Below are 25,819 nucleotides of genomic sequence, written 5' to 3'. Positions count from 1 at the left end.
CCTATTTGTCCTGCCCTACAGAACTAAAAACAGACCCATCCCTTGTCTACATCGTCTCATTCTGACTGCATAGACATTCCCTGACTCACACTTCAATATGACTCAATGTGAATTAGTGAGCACCTGCCAGGGATATTTGAATCCAGGTATTGGAGCATGTTTCGGTTCACTGGGCCAGGCACCTTCCACCTGAAAGGAAAGGTGGGCCAAGTATTTTCGTCCTGTCTTTTCCACCCCAAGACTTAAGTGCACCAATGGAAGGGACATTGTGCAATATTTGTGACACTACTAGAACTGCATCTACAAGCCGCCTAAATACAGGGGTGCCATATTTTGCTTCTCAGTACACCTTCCCCTAAGGCACAGCAATAGAAATAGATACTGTCCCTACACCCCATTTAGAAGCCCAGGTAGCTTCATGATACCCACTCAGAAGCCAAGTCATTACTTTCCTGAAATTAGAGCAAACCAAGAAGACTGCAAATTATGTTAAGACATGATGAAAGCAACTGGAAGATCAGGCTGCTCGATACCATAACTAGGGGAACAGCTTAATCATTTTGCTCTCAGAATTTACCTGAGCATCTGTGAAAACAGGAAACTGCCTATCAACTCAGTACTCTCTACAGCAACTGAGAATCAGATGTCAAGGGTTTCAGATAGCGGATGTTCCCAATCTTATCAAAAGCTCCAAGTTCCAAGAATTGTTCTTACCAAGGAGAAATTATGTGTGACACAAGGGAATACAGGTCTTCAGATTGTTGGGGACTCAGAAATAGAGGTTCATATTTGAGGCTAAGAACTGCCCACGCCTCTAGTGCAATTTACATATACAGTGGTACCTCGGGTTAAGAACTTAATTCGTTCTGGAGCTCCGTTCTTAACCTGAGGTACCATTTTAGCTAATGGGGCCTCCTGCTGCCGCTGCATCACCGCCACACAATTTCTGTTCTCATCCTGAAGCAAAGTTCTTAACCCGAGGTACTATTTCTGGGTTAGCGGAGTCTGTAACCTGAAGTGTCTGTAACCCGAGGTACCACTGTACCTTTAAGGGATTTATCTTTACTGTCCTCCTCCTCAAATGATTTTTATATACGATAAAAGCCCTGCCCATATTCCACACTCTCCTGGTTCATGTAAGGCTGCTTCAGAGTTGCCTATTGAACAGGTAACAAAGCAATAGGGTGGACTGTTGGGGAGATAGAAGTGTTATGGGCCTTGAATCCTTGCTTCAGGCAATATATACACCAATTCACTGTTTCCAAAACTGGTCCAATATACTTAAATGCAGCTTGGAGCTCTAGCTAGAAAACTTGTAGTTTTAATCTGCCAAGTCAGAAGATCACTTGACTCACAAGCTCCAGTATAGGGACATTTCTCATTTTAGAAGTTATGTAGTTGAATAAAATATCCAATCTTAATTCTCCAAGTGCCTGATAGCTGTCCCAGAAACCTTCTCTCTTCCTGTGCATCTGATGGGTGAGCTTTAATCTGTTTCACAGATTCTGTCTTTTTATCCTTTACAGTCTCCCACAGGGTGCTTTTCCAGATTGGAATTCCCTGCTCTTCTAGCAAGTGATAATCCTCTCATGCTGTTGACCAACTCCGAGACCGAAGTGCCTACAACAACAGGAATCAGATCATAGCTGGGCAGGGATCTTCCTTGGTTTAGTCAATGTTCCATTAACATATAAGGAGGAGGAGCTAGTCACCCAATACACATTTAACAGGAGAAATAACACTTAAGCTTATTTTTTGAGAAACACATCAGCTACACTACTTATCTAACAGAAGTAGTTTAATCCAGAAAGTATGAAAACAGCATGTCCAGAACTTCTTTACTTTTGCTCTGACAGATTTAGTTGAAAACAAAGTGATACTGAACAGGTGACCTACTGTGTGTGGCCTCCTCACCATTTACACAGACATAATCCATATGCAAATATACTGACTGCTTTATCAGACAACACAAGTTGATCAGCAGTGTGTTGAACTAACAGCAGTCTACCAAGCACGTCCCTGGCAATCTGTAAGAACTAAGAGCTCAGTGCTCTCTGAATTCTAAAGTGCATTAAATGCAAATAAAAATCAAAGTATCTTCTCAGTATCACATTTCCATCTAAGTAACAGCAATGCCAGAAGATTGGGAAGGACTATATAATTCATTCTTTAGCAAAGAAAGGATGCAGTGAGACTAATATGAGCCCATTTTGTTAGAAACAGATGTAGTCTACTGATGTGTATTATAAGTTAACATCCTGCCTTTCTGAAAATGAATTGAGATGAAATGAAATGAAAAGAACAGGTAACACCAAAGGGACCAGTACGTTATCATACAATCTCAGATGTTAGAAACTCAGGTATATAATCTAATCACCAAATTGCACCTTAAACCTGGGTTCCAGTCGAGACAATGGAATGTTTAGGTACCAGGGGTTTCCCCCCAATGGGATTTATCATCATCATTATCATTCTTCATGTCATTTCTATACTGCTTTATATTTTAAAGAACAAATTTCAAAGCAGTTTACAACACATTAAAACAACAAATAAAACAATCCAGAATAAAACAATTTCAAGCTTTAAGGAAAATATTTCAGATCCTTCTCTATGTGACATTATACCTTTCCCAGTCACCAACCTGGCATCCAACGACCTCCACATAGTCACAATTTGACCCATGCCAGGAGCAAAACACGCCTGGCTGATTTCTAGCACTGCATAAAATCAGAATTGTAGAGTTGGAAAGGACCACAAGGGTAATATAGTCTAATTTTGCCCAATGTGGGTCTTGTACCCATGACCCTGAGATTAAGAGTTGCATGCTCTATCAACTGAGCTATTTCTTCCTGTTGGTTCAGATTGCTAAAATGTGGTCAGAAGCAATTATTATTTCACAAAGAGCATACAGAAAGTTACTGTATATTCTGGCGTGTAAGACTACTTTTTAATCCAGGAAAATCTTCTCAAAAATCGGGGGTCGTCTTAAACGTCAGATGGAGAATCTGCGGTTGAGTATATCTCAAACTCTATATTTTAACTGGAAAACCTGAGGGTTGTCTTATATGGCCAGTCGTCTTATACGCCGGAAAATACGGTAATATAATTTGGTTTATGTCTACTATCCCTAGCATAATTCTAGTAATTTTTTTTAAAAAGAATTCAAACAGGTTTTGAATCCTGTTCTATTGCTTATAAATTCTGTAATTCATTTTTTAAACTAAGAAGAGAATTCAAAATTATTCTGATTCTTACCATGGTGATTTCTTAATTATCTTGAACAAGTCCCTTCTACTGGGGGACAGGCAGCTGAAGTCTGATATTCAGCAGATGTTTTCTTCAAGGCTTTGAGTTCTTATCATGGCAATTACCATTTGGGAATTAGAAAAACCGAACAGCAGGGCCCACTCCAATGGCTCAGGCTGCCTTTTTAACTCCTCCAAGGACTAGCAACAGTGTTTCCTTGCTTTCACCTTCCCTCACCATATCTTTACATGTGTTATCTCCAATAATGCAGTCCTGTGTGCAGCATTTAAGTAAACTATAGGCACTTTATCAATGAATGTTTTTAAAGCCTATTCCCAAAATAAGCTGCATCAAATGTTTTTAGGATATGCCACCACAATGACTGTTTCAGCTATATCAGTGGCACCAGCAAATTTCAAATTGAACAGAAAAATCTGCTGTGCCAGCAGCTATCTGCTACAGCACAGAAACAAAAGCAGCTATAGATATAGCCTTCAGTGGTCACATAGTGGGATCCCTGAGTTTAAGATAATCATAACATCACAATAACATCACAAATAAGGCTCTTAAATTTATCAATGATAGGTTGGTGCAATCACTACCAGTATGAGCAGCCAATATATTATTGGTTGTAACATCTTACAGCTACTACTATAATAGCACAGTCAGGTGCAGGAAGACCCAAACAGTAAGTATATTAAACAGCTAGAAGTTTTTAGTAGCAAAATTACAATGCAATTCTGAGTAGAATGGGAACTGCTTCCAGGGTGCAGTCTTAGCTGCTAAATAGCAAAAACTCAGGACAAGTGACAAAATTAGAAGTCAACTTGTCCCAGTACAGCCAGCACATTAATAAATGGTAAATCCCAGTGTCTTAGAGCAATTTTAAAACTACCTACCCAAGTAAGCCTACAACACACTTGTAAAGGCATGCTCAGCTTTTACCAGATTTCCAGGAAGCTTGATAGTTGCAGAGCAGTCACTTTAAAACGCTTCCCCGCTTCCCCGTATATCCTTGCTGTCCAAAGAGGGCATTCTTGGCTACATAGAGGAAGGAAAAGCCCTCATAAATTGGTCCCAAGCCATTTATGACCTATCTGTAGCAGATAACAGGATGTAAAGGTAAACACTGCAGTATTCAACGCTAGCTAATGTTCCCTGAAGTCATCAAGGGAAGCCTCACAAAGTATTACACAATTGTGGAACACACCCCAGCCTTGAGCATGGACACTCATACATATATAATGCTGGCTTAGACCACTAGTACCAGAATCAGGCCATGTGGGTGAGATTTTGGTGGGTACACCTACCCAACATGCTGGAAACAAATGAAATTTACAGCAAGAGGAGGAAGAGACCCATATTGAATTTCTAACCCAGTGTTTTTCAACCTTTTTTGGGCAAAGGCACACTTGTTTCATGAAAAAAATCACGAGGCACACCACCATTAGAAAATGTTAAAAAATTTAACTCTGTGCCTATATTGACTATATATAAAGTAATTCTCTTGAATTTTTCAATTTTTCCCACGGCACACCAGGCAACATCTCACGGCACACTAGTGTGCCACGGAACAGTGGTTGAAAAACACTGTTCTAACCCACTTCATGATTCAGTACGACCAAAGCACAGAACCGGGCAGCAAACCAGACTCGCACAGCTGAGTGCCGCGCAAGCAGCGGCTACCCCTCGTCTGCTCCCCCATTTAGCAACGCCTAAGAGGTGAGCTTGCAGGATATTCAGTATACATCCCTGAGCCTCCTCTCAACCCCAACAGAGGCTCTGGAAAACCTAAGTCGTGTCATCACAAGCACCGGCTACATCACAAAACCCAGCTGACAAAACCACACGCCGCCACCGCGCGCCCAGTTCCACCCCCCGTTAAGAACCAAGGCAAATGCAGCACACCTTTACATACCTGGCACGGTACCGCGTTAAAAAAAGGGGGAGCGATTTTAAGGCCGGCGCATCAGACGCTCTTCTGCGAAGACGAGCGTCTCGAAACTCGACGCTGCGTTGCGCGAGTTTCGACGCAAAGCGCAAAAAAAGAAGGAAACGAGGAGTTGAAAGTAAGGCCTTAAAAAGTGAAGTGCAACTTGCCAACTTGGCTCCTCCCGATTTCTGGGTTGTCAACACGCACCCGCCCTTCGCCCCATTCAGACGTGCGCGTGTGACGCGTCTCTTTTTCCCGCGAAAGTGGGCTCTCGCTGGATCAAGTAGGGGAGAGGGGAAAGAGGCGGGAATGGCCCGCGCCGTGAAAGGCGAGAGGGTCCGTTGGGCTCTCCGAACGACCCCGCGCAGCAGACGCCGGAGCCGGCAGAGCCCCGAGCCTCCGGCGCCCGCCTCCTCTCAGCCCGGCCGTGGCGGCGGCGAAGCCCGCCTCTCGCTTACCCGGAATCCGGAGGCAGAAGCCGGCGATGGGCGAGTGGGGTTTGCCCGGGGAGGGAAGAGCTTCAGGCGGAATCCATAGTGTAAGGACCCCTCTCTCTCGACCCCTCAGACGAAGCAGCGGCGGAAATCCCGCCCCGGGCGGAGAACGCGCCCACGCATAGGCGGAGAGGGAGAAGAGGGCAGCGGGGATTGGCCGTTCCCGGGTGCCCGTCGCAGGAGGGTGGACGGTGTTTTGCGCACGGATGCTCGCACGTGACGGCCTGCCGGAGAGGGGCGGGGCCCGCGAGGAGGAGGGAGGGAGGAGGATGCGGCGGCTGGTCCTGCCCTGGCAGGAGGCGAAATGGGAGTGAGGGCGGGTGGCCCCAGGAGCCTGTATTAAAGCAAAATGATGGCATAAAATATACTTAGGTCATTTGTTCTATATACGATAAGGTCATTTATTCTATATACGATATTATGTGCTGGAATGAACCAGTTGCAAGTGATAGCAGAGGCTTTGAGCATGTGCAAAGTGGTTTTGGTTTGGTTTTGCCCTCCTCATGAAGACAACCATCAGGAAGCTACGCTGGTCCCTCAACAATGCATGGGATGGAAGCCCTTCTTGCAGGTGGGAAAAGGTGGCTTAAAATGGAAAGAAAGAAGGAAAGCAAGGGGACACGGAACAGAGGTGATAAGTGACAAGGCAACGAAGTGAGAAAGGCAATTGTTGAAGAAGTGCTGAATAAGGGAGGGGAGTACTGGTAGAGTTTTGTGCAGGGGAAAGAAGCTAAGCGCTAATAATATAAGGGAAAACAAGCCAATGAGGAAACTGATCTCTGCAAGATGGAAGATGCACATATTGTGCAGGGTGGGAAGCAAAAGGAAAGAGGCTCCATGTGCTTTGGGAGTAGGAAAGAGAAAAGACACTTCTATTATACATCTAGTCTGTGGAGAATTACCCCAGTTGGATGTAGATTTGACTGAATAACATTTGATGTCTACTCTGAAGTTACGCAAGAATAGTCTACGATTCTCATGCTAGCACTTCAGAAATGATGTACGAAATGTAGCAGGAGGGGATAAATGATTTTTTCCTCTTTTCTTTCCATACCTAACAGTCATACCAGAGACTTTTAGGCAAGCTGTTACTAAACTTCCTTAGGTTCCCTCTTACCCCCAGACAGGAATGATTTCCAAAATGGCTCCCAAATAGCGTAGGCACACAAAGGATTGAAATAACCCTTTGAGGCTGGTACAAATGCACCCAAGACCAGTTTTATGACGCTTATTAAGAATAGAAGACAGGAGACAAATGGAAGTGGCAAAATGTTGCTTCAGAAAAATAATAAAGAAAATGTTTTTAGCCTGTTTTGCCTGTAGTAGCTACTCGCAAACCAACCTGGTCTCCTCACATGTAACAGCAATGTAGATGCTCAAGTTGAGGGGCAAGGGGCTGTTCAGCATTTCACTTGCAGAAAAATACCTCTGGATACAAGCCACTATATATGCATAATGTGAGGCCCTTGCTTTTCAATGCAGCTGTTATTTTTCTATGAAATCAGTTCACACCACGGGAAGGGGAAGAGCGGCTTTGCCCCATCTATTGCTTCAATCAAGGAAGGGAGCTTCCTTCCTCTTTCACTGCCAGATATAACTCTGCTCCAGTTACCAGTTGCCGTGTGACTACAGAACAGTTGAAGTACATTCTGAGTAAAAGATCACATGCCATTGTTATTGCCATATCATTCCTTAGTCCTCTGACTTTCCCGTGGTGTGAACTGGTTTCATAGAAAAGTAACAGCTCAGTTGAAAAGGGCCTTACATTATGCAGATAGGGTGCCTTGTATCCAGAGTTATTCTTCTGCAAGTAAAGCGTGTTTCCATCCCCAAAAGTTGTTGTTGTTGTTCAGTCGTTCAGTCGTGTCCGACTCTTCGTGACCCCATGGACCAGAGCACGCCAGGCACGCCTATCCTTCACTGCCTCTCGCAGTTTGGCCAAACTCATGTTAGTAGCTTCGAGAACACTGTCCAACCATCTCATCCTCTGTCGTCCCCTTCTCCTTGTGCCCTCCATCTTTCCCAACATCAGGGTCTTTTCTAGGGATTCTTCTCTTCTCATGAGGTGGCCAAAAGTTGGAGCCTCCAAATTTACACTAAGTCCCTTGAGCCACAGCACCCACTAAAAAGTTGATGTTGCGGGAGGGGGAGATCCTCTGATACATTATGCAAAGTAGTGCAGAGGCAGCAGTAGACAGGTGGATTGGTGAAAATAAGGAGGCCAGCCTTGTGTGAGCAGATGTGTTTTCTGTTTTTGCCGAAGCATTTCCCCCCCCCCCCCGTTCAAGACATTGTGCTTGGTATGACAGCAATTTATAATTCTGTTGGATATATTGGTGCTGCCCATCGACAACGTTTAAGTGATCGTTCAGTTTTGGTAAAGAAATAAATAGTATGCATAGAAGTTATTCTCACTTGGTGTTACAGTCATCAGATGATAAAGCAAACCTGTGCAAACCAGCCTGATGACATTTTAAAGGCCATCGGTCATTCAGAGTGTGACTGTGGTTAGGGCCCAATTCTTGCACCACCAGGAATCGCAGAAAGAGACTAACAGGTGACAGAGATGTAGGCCATACATTCAGTTGTTATTGATCATGGCAGTGATGACAAAGTGGCGTGGAGAAGGTTGTCTGGCTACTTCTTGATTGTTACATAGGTTTTCAGCATAAATAGAGGTGTGTCAGAACAGCATTTAGATTTTCTGATTCATTTCTTGGAGGCAAAACCTACATTGGGCAGAACTTTAATAGCGACAGAGTACTATGCTTGAATGTAGAAGATCTGAATTCAGTCCTAGAAAGGGAGAAACACCATGGCTTTTTATATATATATAAAAGCAATATTCTCTTATCCTTAGTGCCCCATCTGTAAAAACAAAAAACAAAAAACAAAACCCCCAACAACATAAAAACAAACAAGTAGGGCCTTGTAACAAAATATTGTGTCGTATCTGTGGTGTGTCTGTGTCTGTGTTCAGTTGGCATTTTATTCCATCTTCACAATGTTTCCGTACCTGTTCATGTTCACATTTCGCATGATTTTTCAGACAACATAAAAGCTGCTTCTGGGAATCTACTGGAATCCAGTGAATGTGCATTGCTCATTTCTGTGCTGTTACTAGACAAAAATCAAATAGCAACCCCATTGAATGGAATGTTGCATTGATTAAATTTGGGTCAGAATACTGGCATACAGTTTTTCCTGCCATTTGAAATTTAGCAGAACATGGAGTGATCAAAAATCCACTATTGCATAATACAACAACTTACTGCAATACAAAAGGAACATCAGACACCAGGTGCAGGAAGGCTGCTCTCGAAGTACCAGCTAGCTTACTATTGCAGGAATTGTTAGCCACAAAAATATTTTCAGTTTTAGATACAGACCAGAGGATTTGCTGTGTTGCCCTGTTGCAGCAAAACCAACTAAGAGTCTGATGTAAAGACAAGTTGTCAAGCATTTCAGTTGGCTCTGATTATATTTTATACATTTAAAATTTAAACATATGCATGCCTCTTGAATTCCACTGTCATTTGGCCATCTGATGATGCCGACGACACTGATTTATTACAGTTAACAGTCACTTTATAACAAAAAAAAAGTCTCAAAAGCGACTTGACAGGATAACATGCAACAAATAAAAGTAATTTAAAACCAGAAAAAATTTAAAGTAATGAACAATACAAAATACATAAAATGCACATCTAGTAACATTAATAAGGACATGTCCTTCCTACCCCACGAAAAGACGGGCAGCACCATAGGAGCCTAATGACCAGAAGCCTGAGTAAGCAAAAAGGTATTAGAATGGCACCTGAGGACCGACAAGGATGGCACTAGGTGCTACTCCCTGGAGAGAGCATTCCATGGACGGGGTGAAGGGCGCCACTAAAGAAAGCCCATTCTTATGCAGCTACCTCTGCATCTCCTTTGAGTGGCCTTCTGAGGGCACACGGAGAAGAAAATATTTCCCACCTCTAGTCCCATAAGTGCATCTGCAAGCATCCAGCTAGGGATAACATGTCACACACCTAATGGTGGGCTCTAGTCCACGAAAGCTTTAGCCACAAGAGATTTGTTAGTCTTTATGGTGCCATAAGCAATGTATGGAAGTGAGAGCTGGAACATAAAGAAGGCTCCAGTTACAGGTAGTCAATTTGCTGATCGCCGAAGAATTTATGCTTTTGAATTATTGTGCTGGAGGAGACCCTTGAGAGTCCCATGGACTGCAGGAAGATCAAACCAATCCATTCTGAAGAAAATCAGCCCTGAGTGCTCACTAGAAGGACAGATCCTGAAGCTGAGGCTCCAAAACTTTGGCCACCTCATGAGAAGACTCCCTGGAAAAGACTCTAATGTTGGGAAAGATTGAGGGCACAAGGAGAAGGGGACGACAGGACGAGATGGTTGGACAATGTTCTCGAAGCTACCAACATGAGTTTGACCAAACTGCGGGAGGCAGTGGATGACAGGAGTGCCTGGTGTGCTGTGATCCATGGGGTCATGAAGAGTCAGACACGACTAAACTAGTAAACAAACAAACATGGTGCCATTAAGATATGCCTTTCCCAAGCTTGAAAGCGTATGAAATAACACAGGGATATTAAATGGTTCTTTACCCAGTTCTCATGCACTTGCTTCCCAGATACCTGTAAAGGTAAAGGGACCCCTGAACATTAGGTCCAGTCACGGACGACTCTGGGGTTGCGGCACTCATCTCGCTTTATTGGCCGAGGGAGCCGGCATACAACTTCTGGGTCATGTGGCCAGCATGACTAAGCCCCTTCTGGCGAAATCAGAGCAGCGCACGGAAACACCATTTACCTTCCCGCCGGAGTGGTACCTATTTATCTACTTGCACTTTGAGGTGCTTTTGAACTGCTAGGTTGGCAGGAGCAGGGACCAAACAACGGGAGCTCACCCCGTCGTGGGGATTCAAACCGCCGACCTTCTGATTAGCAAGCCCTAGGCTCAGTGGTTTAGACCACAATGCCACCCGCGTCCCTCTCCCAGATACCTATAGTTTCAAGCTATTAACATAAGCTGTCTGATCCTTGTAAGGGGGGGTGGGTGGGAATAGTACAGTTGGCTTCTGATCCAAACTGGTGGAGCTGGCTTATAAAGTTGTTATGGTAACATGAGTGCTGAGATTAGATTTATTTACAGAAAGTGCAAAGCCTACCATAAGCAATAAAACAAACACCAGACTCACTTATGTTCTGGAGCTCTGTGGTTTGAAAAGTGCCTGTTGAGCAAATACGATGGGTGTGATTAGCTTGGAACATGCATGCACATGCTGAATGCTTGCTTGCACTTGCCTTGATCAATACGTGGTTTGCCGGTTTAATTAAGTTTACGGGTTAGAGAAGGGAACATTTTTTTTTGCTGTTCAGTGCAGCCTGGGAAACAAATTCAGCTCATTGTTTCCTGCAGGGTCTACACTGCCTGCTTGAGCCTGGGTTTTCCAGGCTGCCTTTTGGGAGGCGGGGGGAGGGTGGGATGTGCACATTTCGCTCGGATGTTTACAGCCTGCTTTAAATAGTTTTTCTTTTGCCTCCAGCGTGGAGATAAGATTTGCATCTGACATGGAATTTGATGGAGTGGAAAGACATTGGAGGCGTTTTTAAAAAGCTTTTTTTTTCCAAAATGAGGATTTTCGTCGCTTTTGAAGGACTTTGGGAGCCCTTCGACATTTCATCAGAGAACACAGTGAAAGATCTAAAACTGATGATAAAGGTAAGGGCTTGGCCAAGTTGCTTCATTCTCTATTATTTTGATTTTAAGTGCATGTGAGAATCTGAATCAGATAATATTCATTGCCAAAATGAAACTTCTAAGGAACGTCTTCCTACTACCCATGCTGGGTTCTTCAAAAAAAGGAGAGTTCAAATTTAATGGAATCATTTTCATTGTACAGTATTTCATTTCAAGCACCTGGTTTAAATTCATATTATCAGTTTTTATATCAGAGTATAGTATTTTACATTTCAATCCATCTGATTAGGGCTGCAGACACACCATACATTTAAAACACATGACTTCCCCCCAAAATCTTGGGAGCTGTAGTTTTTAAGGGTGCTGGGAATTTATCCCCGAGGGGTTAACTACAGTTCCCATAATTCTTTTTGGAAGAAGTTATGTGCTATAGATGTGCATTAAATATATGGTGTGAATGTGACCTCAGCTTCACTAGGTAGTTTTCAATCTGCATATATTTTCATGAGAGATGATTAGTATATTCTCTCTGAGTGATGAAAGCTGAGCAGAAAAACTTAAATAACTAAGTGCTCAGCTGTCTTGTAAGGTTCAGCTAAACCCTTCCAGTTGCAGTACGCCAAAGAGAAAGTTTAAATTTGTGTACAAAGATTTATGTATTTTGGCGCAACCACCAAAAACATTTGAGGGGGGCTTCAGATTCACTCCAGGGCACTGTAAGTCAATATGAAACAACACAAAATACAAATACAGTTCAATATGTTTTAATTTATCAGAGTTTTTATACATTTCTACTATTAAGTATGTCCCATTGAATTATAAGGTGCTTATCCTCAAGTAAGTGTGCATAGGATTGCAACCCAAATACGTTTACAGTCCAATAGTATGAATGTTTACTTGCAAGTATATCCCACTGAATTCAAAAGGGCTCATGTTCTCCATCAGGGAAATAAAACTGAGATAGATAGATATATTTTAAAGGGGAAAAGATTTATATATCTACAATTAGAAGACGAACGGAATTTTGAAGCGGAGATGCTGGAAGGTGATGATCTGTGTACCCTGATGCTCCCTGTAAGGACTGTTATAGACTACGTCTGGAACTGTGGACTTATAAGAAAAGAGGACATTCTGAAAAATGGTTTTGGTGTAAGATGGAGGAATGTCTGGGGGGAGACCCCGAGATGGCAAAAGAAAATGGTTAGAAAAGGGATAGGGTGAAATATAATAAGGATAAAATTAGGATGGTTTATTATGGTACCCTGAAGCCGGTGTGTTAAGATTTTAAGTTTTTGAACTAGAGAAGAGATATTTGAATTTCTTTATTAGCAGCAGTCTAAGTGAAAGAAGATGTATGATTTGATACAAGAAGTAATATGTTGTGTTATGTAATTATATTATTAATTATTATGAAGTTATATTTGGAATAGATTTGATTCAAGCTAAGAAGTGATAGATTATTTTGGAGTAAAAACTAGATTTTAAGAAGTATGTTTAGTTTTGATTTTTGAATGATTTAATTTTAGAGATGAGAAGTTATTAAAGTAAAATTAGAATTGGAACCAAAGGAGAGAAAATGGGGGAAGTCACCTAGTATTGATTCGAACAAGAAAAGTTTTTTTTTGTGTAAACAAGAAAAAGAATTATTGGTGTGATTTGTATTTGTTTTTATTATGGTTTGATTGTTGGGTTTGTGTTAGGGTTTGTGTTGGTGTATGTGTTATGTTGTTCTTTGTTTTGCAAAAACCAATAAATTCTTTATAAAAAAAAGATATATTTTAAAGCCTATTATAAGCGCAAGCCATGAAGAACAGCATGAGAGAACCTGGTCCTCAGCTGCACTGTACAACGTAAACAGAGCACAGGATCTGGCACTGAGTTGTGATAAGCAGCTTGTGGCCTCTCAGATGTTATCAGGCTACAACTACCAGCTTCACTGACTGTTGACCATGCTAGCTGGGGCTGATGGGAATTGGAGTCCACTGGCACCAGGAAGGCTGCCGGCTGCCCACCCCACATTAAGTGTCCCCCTACTCCAATGGGACCCCTTACACCAGATTTTCTCAAACTTGGATCTCCTGCTGGTTTTGGACTACAACTCCCATAATCCCTAGCCAGCAGGACCAGTGGTCAGGTATGATGGGAATTATAGTTCAATAAACAGCTGGGGACCCAAGTTTGGAAAACACTGCCTTACAGTCTCTAGTACTGGGCGCAGGCCCTGCCTCCTGTACCGAAGCAACAAGTCATCGCCAAATGCCTATGTTAGGCTAGTCCACATAGCTGCAGAGGAGGCAAGGATGGTGAGGGGATGGGATCCACATAAACAATTAAGTCCCATTTTAATCGGAAGCTGGCATTATACTGAGTCACACCAGTTGTCCATTTAGCTCAGCATCATCTACACCAAAGTGGAGAACCTCAGGTCCAGTGACCAAATGGGTTCCTTCAGGCCTTTCTGTCCAGCCCTCAGGACTGCGGCAACCCCTCGTTTGCCTGGATGGAGGACATGCATGTGGATGAATGCATAGAGACTTTTGCAGGGTTAGGATGCAAGTCTGCTGTACAAAGGTCCAAGTCACATCCATGGCTCCACCCACTTCTGCCTCTCGCCCTGCCCACTGCTGCAATGCGGCCCCCGGAAAGTTGCCTGCCAGGGAGGGTGGCCCTCAGGCTGAAAAGGTTCCCCGCCCCTTGTCTACACTGACTGTCAGTGAGCCTCTGATTTTTTAGACAGAGATGCCAGGAACTAAGCCTGGGAAAGGGTATTTTGCCACTTAGCAATAGGCCTTCCCTGTAGCTCCCTCAGTGGTGGGTATTGACTTGAACGCTAACAGGTTATTTGCCCTGGATGTAAGTGTTTATGGCTATCTCTAAAATGATCTATTTCCTCCCTCATTAAGGATTATTTTCACGTTCCTCTCTCGGAAGATAAGCAAGGCAGGCGGTATTTGGAGCTAATTTATGCAGGAGCAGTGTTAAAGGACAGCTGGATACTTGCTGATGTGGGCATATCAGTTTCTTCGACCATCAAATGTGTTGTTAAGGTATAGTATGGTTTTGAAACAAACAAACAAACCTAGGCTGCCTAATTAGCACGGAAAGTCTCCATGCATGCTGATTTCCTCGCTAAATTATAGATCTTGGGCTAGGATCACTCAGCAGGAATCAAAAGCACCTGATCTTCCAGTGAGATGCAGTCACCTTCAGATATCGATGGCAGGAAAGCGCTAATGCAAGGAGAGTTAAACCTTAGGCTGTGCACACAACAACGTGTTTGTAGCATAAAAAATATGCCTTTTCTATCTGGAATTGTACATGCTTATTCTCAGCGTTTTGCTTTCAATCTGGATTGATTCTAGATCCTGCCATCCACAAGCATGGGTGTGGTTTCTTGATACTCCTTTGAAAACCCTCCCCTTGATTAGGTTATTATCCACACCTTGTCCTCCCAGCACATATCCTAGGTGAAAGAGGAAGGAAGTGGTGATTGTGACCTAGTTAGGTGCCCACCCACTATGTCATTGGGCAGTTATGTATACACACCCTGTTGCCAGGGCTGCCGACACTTGTTTTCAAAAGAACGCTGTGCAGGGTAATCTATGGTGACCTTTTGGTTTTGGAATGAAACCAGTTTCTCAATAAGTGCTTTCCAGGGGCAGGAAAATACGCAACAGATCTTGATTGTGTGTGGCCTACGTGGTGGGGGGGGGGGGGGAGAGATACTCAGTCTCCACTGATTATAGAATAAAATACCACATGTACACAGACTTTAGCCTCACACTGATTTGTAAGGAACTTTGACTACAGGCACACACAGCATACACTTAAATTCCTGCAAAGAATCATGCGGACTGTAGTTTACTCTTCGCAGAGCTATCGTTCCCAGCACTACAGTTCCCAGGATTCTTTGTGGGGGGGGTGATTTGGATGTATGGTATGAGCACAGCCTTTGGAAGATTTCAAGGCTCTCTTTTAAAATGCTAAACCTTGAATATTCCGTATTGCTTAGTATCCCATATCTTATCACATTCTGTAGTTCTTCAGAAAAATGGAAACTGGGAAAAGGTAGATCTTGTACATAATTGACAGAAAGCATATTAATATGGTAGCCAGCTCCTTGCCTGGATGTCAATGCCTGTGAGATATGAAAGGATGTTCTGCCTCACACACAGTTCCTCTTTGCCCCTACCTGCTGCATCTAGCAGGATGCTGGTTTTGCCCTAGGTGAGGCAGAGGAGCAGGGTGTTGTTGTTGCTATTATTGTTATTGTTATCTGTTACCCACCCTTCACCAGCAGGTCCCAGAGCTACTAAGAACAATGTAAAAATTGAGAATTAAAAACAGTCAAAACATCTTACAGTCACAAGAGTAGGGTGAGTCCCGGAAACACAAATCTCAGGTGCTAATGGGGTGGCTGGCTGCAGTACTTGAGGACAGCCAGCCTCTTGGCAAAGTTGGAAGGGGTAAGGTTACCAGATTTTTTTCAATGAATCTGGGGACACTTTTCAACTTCCTACTAAATAGATGGATTTTGTCAGGGGGCTGATTTGTAAATCTGGGGACACTTTTCAACTTCCTACTAAATAGATGGATTTTGTCAGGGGGCTGATTTGTAAATCTGGGGACTGTCCCCGGGAAACGGGGACATTGGTAACCTTACCTTAGTGACACCAGGTGGACTTTCCTGGTGGTGGCGGCGGTGGCAGCAGTGCCCTGAATCAGTACCGGGTGACTTGAAAACCGCCATTTAGATTTCCCCCAATGCCCAGAGCAATTCTCCTCTCCCCCTCTTTTGAAGCTGATATGCAAACAGAGAGAATTTCTGAATTCAGCTTAGCTGTTGTTTGAGAATCCTGAAACAATTTATCCCAGGTCGCTTTGTTTTCTCAGTTTGAGAGTTAGTTTGCCAGAATTTTTATTGTTCCTGGCACAGCATTACTAGGATCACAGAAGATGAAAACAAAGAATAGAACATTGAGCTGCAATTCTCTGCCCGGTTACCTAGGAATGCAATCCTCTGATCTCAGTTGCAGTAAACAGAATTGAACTAAAAAAAGGACTGCACTCATATTGGGGCATCTACAGAGATGGAGAAACATAGCCAGACATTGTTCTCTTGGCCTGGAAGTCCTATATTAGAAACCATTATTTCCATTCGACGGGACCTTTAATTGTGACAGGTGTACTACAACTCCTGTCTTGTTTCTCTCTGAACACCTCTACTTTGTGAGGTAGGTCAGTGGTTATTCCTATTTCACAGATGGGAATGAAGGTTGCAAAAGAAGGACTTGCACTAAGTTGTAACTAGGCTGATCTGGAATTCAAATCCAGCTCTTTGTATACAGTATTGGACAGTGCTAGGTCTTCATATCTTCCTGTATCTCCCCACTGTAGAGATTTTGAATTGAATTGAATTTTAAAACAAAGCTGATTGTTGCTGTTGTGGGCTACAGCATCATCCACAAGACCACATTCTATGTATGGGCAATGGATGCCCGCATGTCTTATAGTCAGAATTCTACATGGGCTATAAGCACAATTTTACAAAGGATATTACCACTGGAATATTGATCTCATTGTTGGTTTTCCTTTCCAGGAAGAAGATAAGCCAGTTTTCTATGTTTACAATGCTGTCACTCATGAAAAAATGCCCATCATGGGAAAGATTTATCTCCTGGGGTTAAAGGTTTCCCAGCTTAAAAGCCTGGTAACCCTGAAGTGCGGCTTTCCAAACAGCATTTATTGTCTCAGGACGCCAGAGGGCAGAGAGATGTACGACTGCAATACCTTGAGTGATTATCAGTTAGATATAGGTATTAAGAATGTTTGTGGATTTTTATCTACTCCCATGTGATAACATAGATCTCCACACTTTTCTAGAAATATCTGAACTTAAGAAATAGGTATCATTTTGGACTGTTTCCCTGAATAAAAATATTTTTTTGTGTATGTTGGACAACACCATATTTTGCAATATTATTGGGCCTTCCCGTGAGTGCCTTCTTAACACCTGCAAGTGATATAGAGTATTTGGAAATGTTAAAACGAACAAAGCTGATAAAAAGCTAGTTAAGTTTAACTTTTTAGAACCATGAGGTCAGATAATTCAGCCTTTGTTCAGAGATACTGCTGATGCAATTTGCACATTAAAAAAACAACAACAACACTTTGTAGCAAGCAATCTTTATCTAAGTAGCCTATGAAACGGCCAAGACCTCCCCACTCCAAAAAACGACTTGAAAGGAAGCATTGTTGATACACTGGTTTGCCTCATAGAAAAGCAAAATAAGTGCAGTCATAGAGTAAGGCTGCAAGCCTATGCTCACTTACCAGGCTGTGAAGCCCATTGAACTTGGTGGGGTGTAATTCTGAGCAAAGATATATGTATAGAATTGCAGTGTAAGGCTACAGTCCAGTGCATACCACTCAACTATCCCATTTTAAGTGGGGCATTCCAGATTGACAGAAGCCTTCCCGGCTTCTGATCCCAATCCTGGATGCCCCAGTCCCATGCTCTGGCCGTGCCAGAGTGCAGGACCAAAACATTGGTGTATTTTTTGCTTCCGTGCTGTGGTGCGAGTCAATCGGCTCACACCAGAGCACGGGGCCCAAAAACAACAACCCAGAAGCAAAACCCACCTTTCCCCCTGCATATCTCTGCTCTTCTCACTTCTGACCTGACATTTCTGGAAGCCAGTTTCCAGAAGTACATCTGCAGTGCTGGCAGAGGAGGAAGAGGTGGCAGGCCAAGGGAGGAGGGCAGGGAGTAGGAGCAGTGTGAGCGAAGGAGAGCAGAGATGGCTTGGGCAGGTAGCGCCAAGATTGGGTTGGTGAGCGAGTGAAGGAGTACAAAGATGGGACAGGTGGGATGGTGGGGGCAGGGGTGTCCTGCTTTGCCCTCCTGGAATTTTAGAATCTATGCCAGCGTACACTCAACAGAGAAGCCATTAAACATATTTACTTCCACAGAAACCTGCGCATGAACAGGCTGCAAGATGTACAAAGTGTCGTGGAACTCTACTCAGTATTGATCCAGAGTAGATTCCATTGTATACCGTAGTTAGCAGAGCAACAACTTAAACATGTTGTTGCAGGATTCCCAAAAATAGACCAGAGGAAATTAATATTTCATCCAGCAGAGCTTTCCTGCTACTAAAGGCAAATGAGCATAATGGCCACAAATCCAATACATTCAGGATTGGCACTGTTGTTAAGAAATCCAGTTGCAGCAGACTTAACTTAAACTTACAAGAACTTATAATAAGTCTAAACCTTAACACTAAGCATACTATGTACATAACACCAGACCAGACAGAAGAGAGATAGAAAGAGAAAGTGAAACCCTGGCTCCTTCTGGCCCTACTTTTATAGTCAGCATGACCTTGACAGAAAGAGATAAGAGAACCAGTTTAAGCCAGCTGTACTCAGCTTCTCTGAAGGAATAACCTAAACAAGAACCTTCTGCTTGTTTCTTTGACACAGAAAGAAACCTTCCAGAACCCTCTTGAACTAAGCAGACTACAGGAAAGATCTCTACACAGATAAATACTTTCTATACAGTGGTGCCTCGCAAGATGAAATTAATTCGTTCCGCGAGTCGTTTCGTATTGTGAAAGTTTCGTCTTGTGAAGCGCAGTTTCCCATAGGAATGCATTGTGCGAAAAAAAATCGCAAAACGTTTTCGTCTTGCGAAGCACGACCATAGAAAAATTCGTCTTGCAAGTCACCTAAAAAAACGCAAAACCCTTTCATCTAGCGAGTTTTTTGTTGTGCAAGGCATTCGTTTTGCGAGGTACCACTGTACTAAGAAATGCAAACTAACACAAAGAATATACCATACTGGCCTGAATATAAGCCTCACTTTTTCTCAAATTCCAACTCTGAAAAGTTAAAGTGCGGCTTAAATTCGTGATCTTACAAAAATTGGGTTTTACGATATTGCTGCTGAAACAGACATACGGTAAAATGGAATGGGTGTGAGTGCCTGCGGGATTTTAAGGAAGCGGCTTATTTTGGGGTATTGTCTCTCCCTCCCCCCTTTGAATTTTAAAGGCGCGGCTTATATTTGGATACAGCTTATATTCAGGCCAATACGGTATTAGTGTTTCCCAACCTGATGCTCTCAATGTTTGGACCAAAGCTCCCATTGGCTATGCTGGCTGGGTCTGATGGGAGTTGTAGTTCAAAGCATCTGGAGGACTTGCAGGTTGGGGGAAGCAGAACCGTATAGAATTCAAATAGGACACTTCGATTGTGATGGCAACTAACAACAGTTCCCGCCAGCACAATTCCAATGACCTTGTGAAAAGTCTATTATAATATGTGAGATTTTAAAATTTTCACGAGAAAGCTAGAAGCAAAGCAAAGGACTGGAACTTTCTGTTGGCAGGCACAACCCTTCACCTGGATGTTTGGGATGGGTGGAAAGAATTCCTGACTGGATGTCTCTTAGGAAACAAGCCCAAGGTCCAGCGCTATCTTTCAAAGGAAGAACCAGTGCTCAGGTACAAACAGTTTAAAATGATAGTTAACTTTATAAAGAGGTTTTCCATTTGAGACCGAGACGGTCAGTTTCAAAATGCCCCTCCGCTTAAAGGAAAGAAAAACAACCTTTATTATTTGGCCTAGGTTCTAATCTTACTTTGATACCTTTAGGAAAGGTGCTTCTCAGGCAAATTAGGTGCCTCCCTTCATGGATTGCAAATGGAGGGAGGGAGAGAAACAAAAACAAGATGCAAACCAAAAAGTACTTAGGACTCAGCTAGACTGGTAAAGAAAAAGCGTTTTTGTTTTTTTTAAAAAGCGATTTATATGCATTGTATATGTGATATAACATTGTGCCACCAGATGGAGATGTGGAGTCTTGTTTTTCTCTACCTGTTTTCCTTGTTTAAATTCGCAACGCTTTAAACTGAAAGGCTTCTTTGATGTGTCTAGATCCAGCCTTAGATGGAGCTTTATCTGCACAGCCCTAGCGAGTAGTTGCTTTTACAGTCAGAAGCAATCAGTTCATTCAAGGATTTTCAGACTCACGACTTGGAAAAAAAACTTGTTGCGTTATCCTCTCTCTACTCCGTGCCTGACTATGGTTTTTGCAAAGGACTTGTTATACTTTTCACTATTCATTCATGTACTCTCTCTCTCTCTCTTTATCAGATATCAAAAGAGGGTAGCTCTTTATATGGCAGCCTTTTTCGGGCACCTTCAGCTTTTGGCGTGGCTCCTGAAACAGGGTGTGAAACCCACTGAACCAGTTGGCATACATCCCTATCGAGAGTGGTGCCACGTAAACAGCCAGCCGGATGTCACCAATTGTCCAGTTCATGCAGCTGTTGAAGCAGGCCAACTCATGGTTCTGAAAGCCTTTGTCAATTACAGCGTCTTATGCCTGGAATGCCAGAACTCTGCAGGACAAACTCCCTTGCAGCTATGCATCCAACACAGACACAAGAACTGTGTGCTGTATTTAGTCACCAAGTTGTGGTCAGTGGTTTCTTACCCTAATTTCTCTCTTCCCATGAAAATCTACATCAAGTTAAAACTGTGGCTGCTTAAGGCTCAAAATAACATCTGTACAAAGAAGCGGCGCAAGCAGACATCAGTCTTCAGGACTAGGGTTGGGGACACCGTCCTTGTGGATGGTTTCACAGAACCCAAAATGACTTCCAAAAGTTTTTATTCGGCCACAGTCAAGGGCACAGGCAGCAGACGCTATGAACTCCCAAACATAAACTATCCGTTCCAGCACGGGCAGGGTGACTGGTGTTTGACGATTTCAAAGGGGTACCTAGGGACAAATGTCAAATTGCCCCTGGTAGCAGATGCAAAGAACATTGCTAATGCGGGCAGACTGACACAGAAAAGTAACGCCAGGAGAAAGATTCTGCATGTTAGCAGTGAAGAAAATATGGACCAAAATATGTGTTTAGCAAGAGTTCCTCTACCCGCTGTCTCTGTTGTCAAGCCTCTTTCTCGTTATTCCATCTCCAATGCAAAAATTCTGCTCAATTCTTCTGTCAAGTCTTTTTCAGAACATAGTGGAAGATCACCAAGGGAGAATGCAATTTACTGCTTAGCCATAGCCAGGTATGTTTCTCTTTGTTCTTACCAAGGGCGGGCAATGTACCCAGAAACACCCCAGTCTAAAAGGCAGCAGCTAACCACACCTATTGGTGTTGTATCCTTTATAATTCTGCCCCTACCCCACTGTCAAGACTGAATAAAATATAAACAAAGAAATAAAAAAGTGACATTTTAAAGCACATGGCTTCCCCCAAAAGAATCCTGAGAACTATACTTTACCCCTTGCAGGGTTATAATTCTCAGCACCCTTAATAAAATACAATCCCCAGGGTTCTTTGGGTGAAACATCTTCTTTCAAAGTGTGTTAGGTGTGCTTTAAAGGCATATGTGTTATGCATTTTCCTGATTTGCCACAAGCTATTTTATTCCATCGGTTCACCCAATTCTGTGTTTCTTTGCAGTAACAAACTGCACTGATCTTTACAGTTTTATTTAACATTTACCTCCTGTATTTCTATGGGTGAGCACAGCAGTCGAGGCAACTTAAGAAAATAAAAATAAGCATACTTTCCTGGAAAGAAGTTCCATCTAACCATTAGTCATAGTGGGATATCACCCACTGGAAACAATGGGACATGCTTCTCGATAGATAAGCGTAAGATTGTGACCTAAATCATAAAACAAAAGCACTAGAAAAGCCGAGATTCTATCAACCATACAGTAGTGAAATATCGTAAAAACAGCACAGCATCCATCCAGCAGAGGAAACATGCCAGCCTGGACTGTGAATTGAAAACACCTGTCAACATAAAATGTGTTTGATCTTAAGAATCTTCTTAAAAGCAAGAAAAGAGGGGGGCCAGATACACCTGATTTGGCAGGGTGTTCTACAACTTAGGCACCACAGCTGAAAAGGCTGTACTGTCAGGATCTAATCCAACTCAGATCCTGGGGAGAGCTGTTCAGAAAAAGAGGCTTGAGGTCTCACAGAGAACCCTGCTCATCTGAACACCTGGAGGGACCCGCAGTAGGTTAAAAGCAGCCTGAACAGCCCCATCTCAGGGGTGCCTCACTCTACACCCCTGGCCTTATTTTTTTGGAGTATGTACCCTGCCCTGAAATCAGTTGATATAATGCAGGACTGAAGTTTTTTTGTTTTTTAAAAACTTAAATACAGTGGTACCTTGATTCTCAAACTTAATCCGTTCCGGAAGTCCGTTCCAAGTCCAAAGCATTCCAAAACCAAGGCGCACTTTCCCACAGAAAGTAATGCAAAATGGTTTAATCCGTTCCAGACTTTTAAAAACAACCCCTAAAACAGAAATCTAACATGAACTTTACTATCTGATGAGACCATTGATCCATAAAATGAAAGCAATAATCAATGTACTGTACTATAAAATAAATGAGACAGTATTGTAGATGATAAAAATTAAAATATTTGAAGATAGTCATTGTTTGGGTGGGGGGATTTTATCCATTTCCACAGTCACACAATCAATCAGTAGCTGAACTGCGTTCCACACAGTCACAAAAACGAACGAAAAAGCCTCAAAAACAAAAACACAAAATAAATAGCAAAAACAAAAGCGCCAAACTTAATCCATCCCGCAAGTCCGTTTGATTTCCAAAATGTTCGAAAACCAAGGCGCAGCTTCTGATTTGTGCAGGCGCCCCGGAAACAATAGCCGACAACTGCATCGGACGTTTAGCTTCTGAAAAACGCTCGAAAACCAGAACATTTACTTCCAGGTTTTTGGCATTTGGGAATCAAGGCGTTTGAGAACCAAGGTACCACTGTAAATGAAGTCTGCAGCTTATTTAACAAATGTATGACAGCTGGATCTGACTCAGGATTTGGGTAGGCTACTTTATTCTGAGAAAAAACACAGAATACATAATCTCCCGCTCTTAAAGATTTTATTTTTAACTGCATATGCAAGAGAGAAGTGTAGATGCAGTAACTGAATCTTCTTTATTAGCTGTAATATTTATTTGGGAGTGACTCCTGCCAGGTACAATAGGGTGTCTTGGATAGACTTGAGAGCGAGACTCTCACTGATGAATGCATACTGCCACCATGTGGTGGTAGTGATTTAAGCAATAGTAACCCTGGTGTTTCCATCTGAAGAAAAATAACAGGTACCTTATGCAGCTACAAGCTAAAGGATGGTAGGAAACAGCAGGAAACTGCTTGAGTAAGCTGACAGTTGCTAAACTCTGCAGGGAAATAAAACATTTGATCTGCATCAAATGATGACCCCAAAACATGGTTTTAGGTTAGGCTGATTGGGAACCAACTATCACGAGCCTTGGCTTCTGCATAACATCTGAAGTCTGGGAACGGTGGCTTGTTCTAACCAAAGGGAGTTAAAACCAAGCAAGAATCAAACTGTGATTTCAGTTCCTGTATTGTTTACTTACTGAGGATTTATCTACCTACATTTCCACGATGGACCTTTTAAGAGCAATACCGTTCACTAGCGGATTTTCCAGACCAAAACAGGGATCTTTATTAGCAAGGGGAAGGAGGGCCAGAGGCAGATGCTTGTGACATTCCTAGGCAACAATAGCAGATCCCTGATGGGTTAGACCGAAGGCCCATCTAGTCCAGCATACAGCAATATACCTATGAGAAGTCTACAAGCATGACATGAGTGTAATGGCCCTCTTCTGGTTATGGTCACCACTAATTGTTATGCAGAGAGGCAATGAGAGGCAATATAGCTATTATGGCTAATAGTCATTTGATGTCCCCCATGAATATATTTTGCCCTAGTTTAAATGATTGGAGATTTCTGCAGCATTATCTGTGCCCATCTTAGGTGAAAGGTAAAAACTGATCACTGCTGTGATCTGTCGTCTCTCTTTGATGATACATGAAACTGAAACAGGCTAATGTTTGCATGGAAGTTTCCTGAAATAGCTCCATGTGATAATCAGTCCCTATCTGACCCTATTTAGTGTGGTATAGATTAGGAGTGGGGATCCTGTGGCCTTCCAGATGTTGTTAGCCTGCAGCTTCCACATTCCTGATCATTGGTCATGCTGGCTGGGGCTGATGGGAGTTGAGGATCTCACATCACGTAGCAAAACTTCCTAGACTGCACCACGTCAAGCTGCAAGTGGGGAATTAATATGTCTGAATGTTTTCCCCGTTGGAAAGAGGGTGGAATCCTGCACACAGGTAACCACAGATTGTGGAGGTTGCTCCTAGATACTTTCTGTGTTCAGTAAGTTTTGAGGCAATGTAGGCTCCAGTTCCCATCAGCCCCAAGCAGTATGGTCTACGATCTGAGATGATAGGAGCTGTAGTCCAACAACATCAGAAGGGCTGCAGATGAGCCACCTCAGCATTAAGCCTTTGGTTTAATCTCTCTGTGTTTGTCTCTTGCAGAAACAACCCCTAAATACATCTGAATGTAAATATTCACATTTATTCCTTTATCACCTTGCCTCTTTTTTCCTCTTTTCTCCCTGGTATCTCTCCTTCTGGATAAATTCCAGTTGCAGTCTCTTTGGGGCAAGGAATTCTACTTTTGCTTTTGTTAATCTGCAAAGCTCTACGAACACCTACAGTACTACATAAATAAAAATAGTACGAAATGGAAATGCATCAACCAACTATAGCATTGCCACATATTTAAGTTTCCTTGATTTAAAACAGAATGTTTGGGTTTGTGTTTTTATATATATATTTTAAACGAGGTGTGATACGTACTTATTCTCTGCTTTATCTTTGACAGTGAAAAGTAACAGACATCATATCTAAATCTTCTATTGCAGTGCATTTAAAGAGAAACCTTGGCTCGAACAACTTGGCATTGCAAGAACCCTGGCTAAAAAAAGCATATACAAACCTGTGCGCTTACCAGCCTCCATTTGAAACGAGCATTTGCTGGAGATGATCCATCTTGAAAAGTTGTGTTTGGAGATCCTGACACATTTGCTGATAATTTTAAGCTGTATTTCCCACCCCACCAATTAGATACAAAGAGGATTACATCATGGAATATTAATAAGACAGATATATTCAAAATGTAATATATAATTTGTGACTGTATATTTTTGGCTCTTAGTGTCAGGCACTGTAAATTGACAGGCCTTGTAAGCAGTCAGCATGGTACTTTACATAAATTCCATCTGAGGGGAGTAGATTGAGAGGGAATCTTTTTTGAAAGCTAGTAAATTGGAACTGACAGCTGAACTCCCCCCCCCCCCCGAGGACTGAATTGCAGTTGTTGTTTTTTACTGCAGCAAATAAACCTATACAAAGTTGACAAAGACTTGCTTATATAAAAACAAAATTAGTTAAAAACTGAAGAGTAAAGGCTCAAGAGAGATTGCGTGTGATTTTCATGGATAATGAGGAATATTTTCAGACCATCCAGTGTAGGCTACT

The 25,819-nt window shown here is 42.6% G+C and overlaps 2 protein-coding genes across 3 annotated transcripts in view; one reads left to right on the top strand and one right to left on the bottom strand.

Annotated features, from left to right (window-relative positions):
• The window catches only part of RNF13 (ring finger protein 13), a 54,227-nt gene extending 50,059 nt beyond the window's left edge, over positions 1 to 4,168 (bottom strand). The window contains 1 exon segment of the mRNA XM_033150430.1: positions 4,146 to 4,168. The gene's annotated coding sequence lies outside the window, so the exon portion shown is untranslated.
• Positions 4,169 to 11,155: 6,987 nt separating this feature from the next.
• On the top strand, positions 11,156 to 25,599 carry ANKUB1 (ankyrin repeat and ubiquitin domain containing 1). 2 transcript variants are annotated; one of them, XM_033150428.1, is made up of 6 exons: positions 11,156 to 11,412; positions 14,295 to 14,396; positions 16,991 to 17,207; positions 19,784 to 19,898; positions 20,551 to 21,480; positions 25,204 to 25,599. In XM_033150428.1, exons 1-6 carry the CDS (start codon positions 11,272 to 11,274, stop codon positions 25,301 to 25,303), a joined length of 1,605 nt encoding a protein of 534 aa, XP_033006319.1. In that variant the 5' UTR covers positions 11,156 to 11,271; the 3' UTR covers positions 25,304 to 25,599. The 2 variants fall into 2 exon arrangements, with proteins under 2 accessions (XP_033006319.1, XP_033006318.1); XM_033150427.1 differs by having other exon boundaries at positions 14,295 to 14,438.
• Positions 25,600 to 25,819: the final 220 nt, after the last annotated feature.

Source organism: Lacerta agilis, chromosome 5 (assembly GCF_009819535.1).
Source record: "Lacerta agilis isolate rLacAgi1 chromosome 5, rLacAgi1.pri, whole genome shotgun sequence".
NCBI classification, from domain to species: domain Eukaryota; kingdom Metazoa; phylum Chordata; class Lepidosauria; order Squamata; family Lacertidae; genus Lacerta; species Lacerta agilis.
Note: the sequence above shows the minus strand (reverse complement) of the source record. Positions and strands in the feature narration are given on the sequence as shown.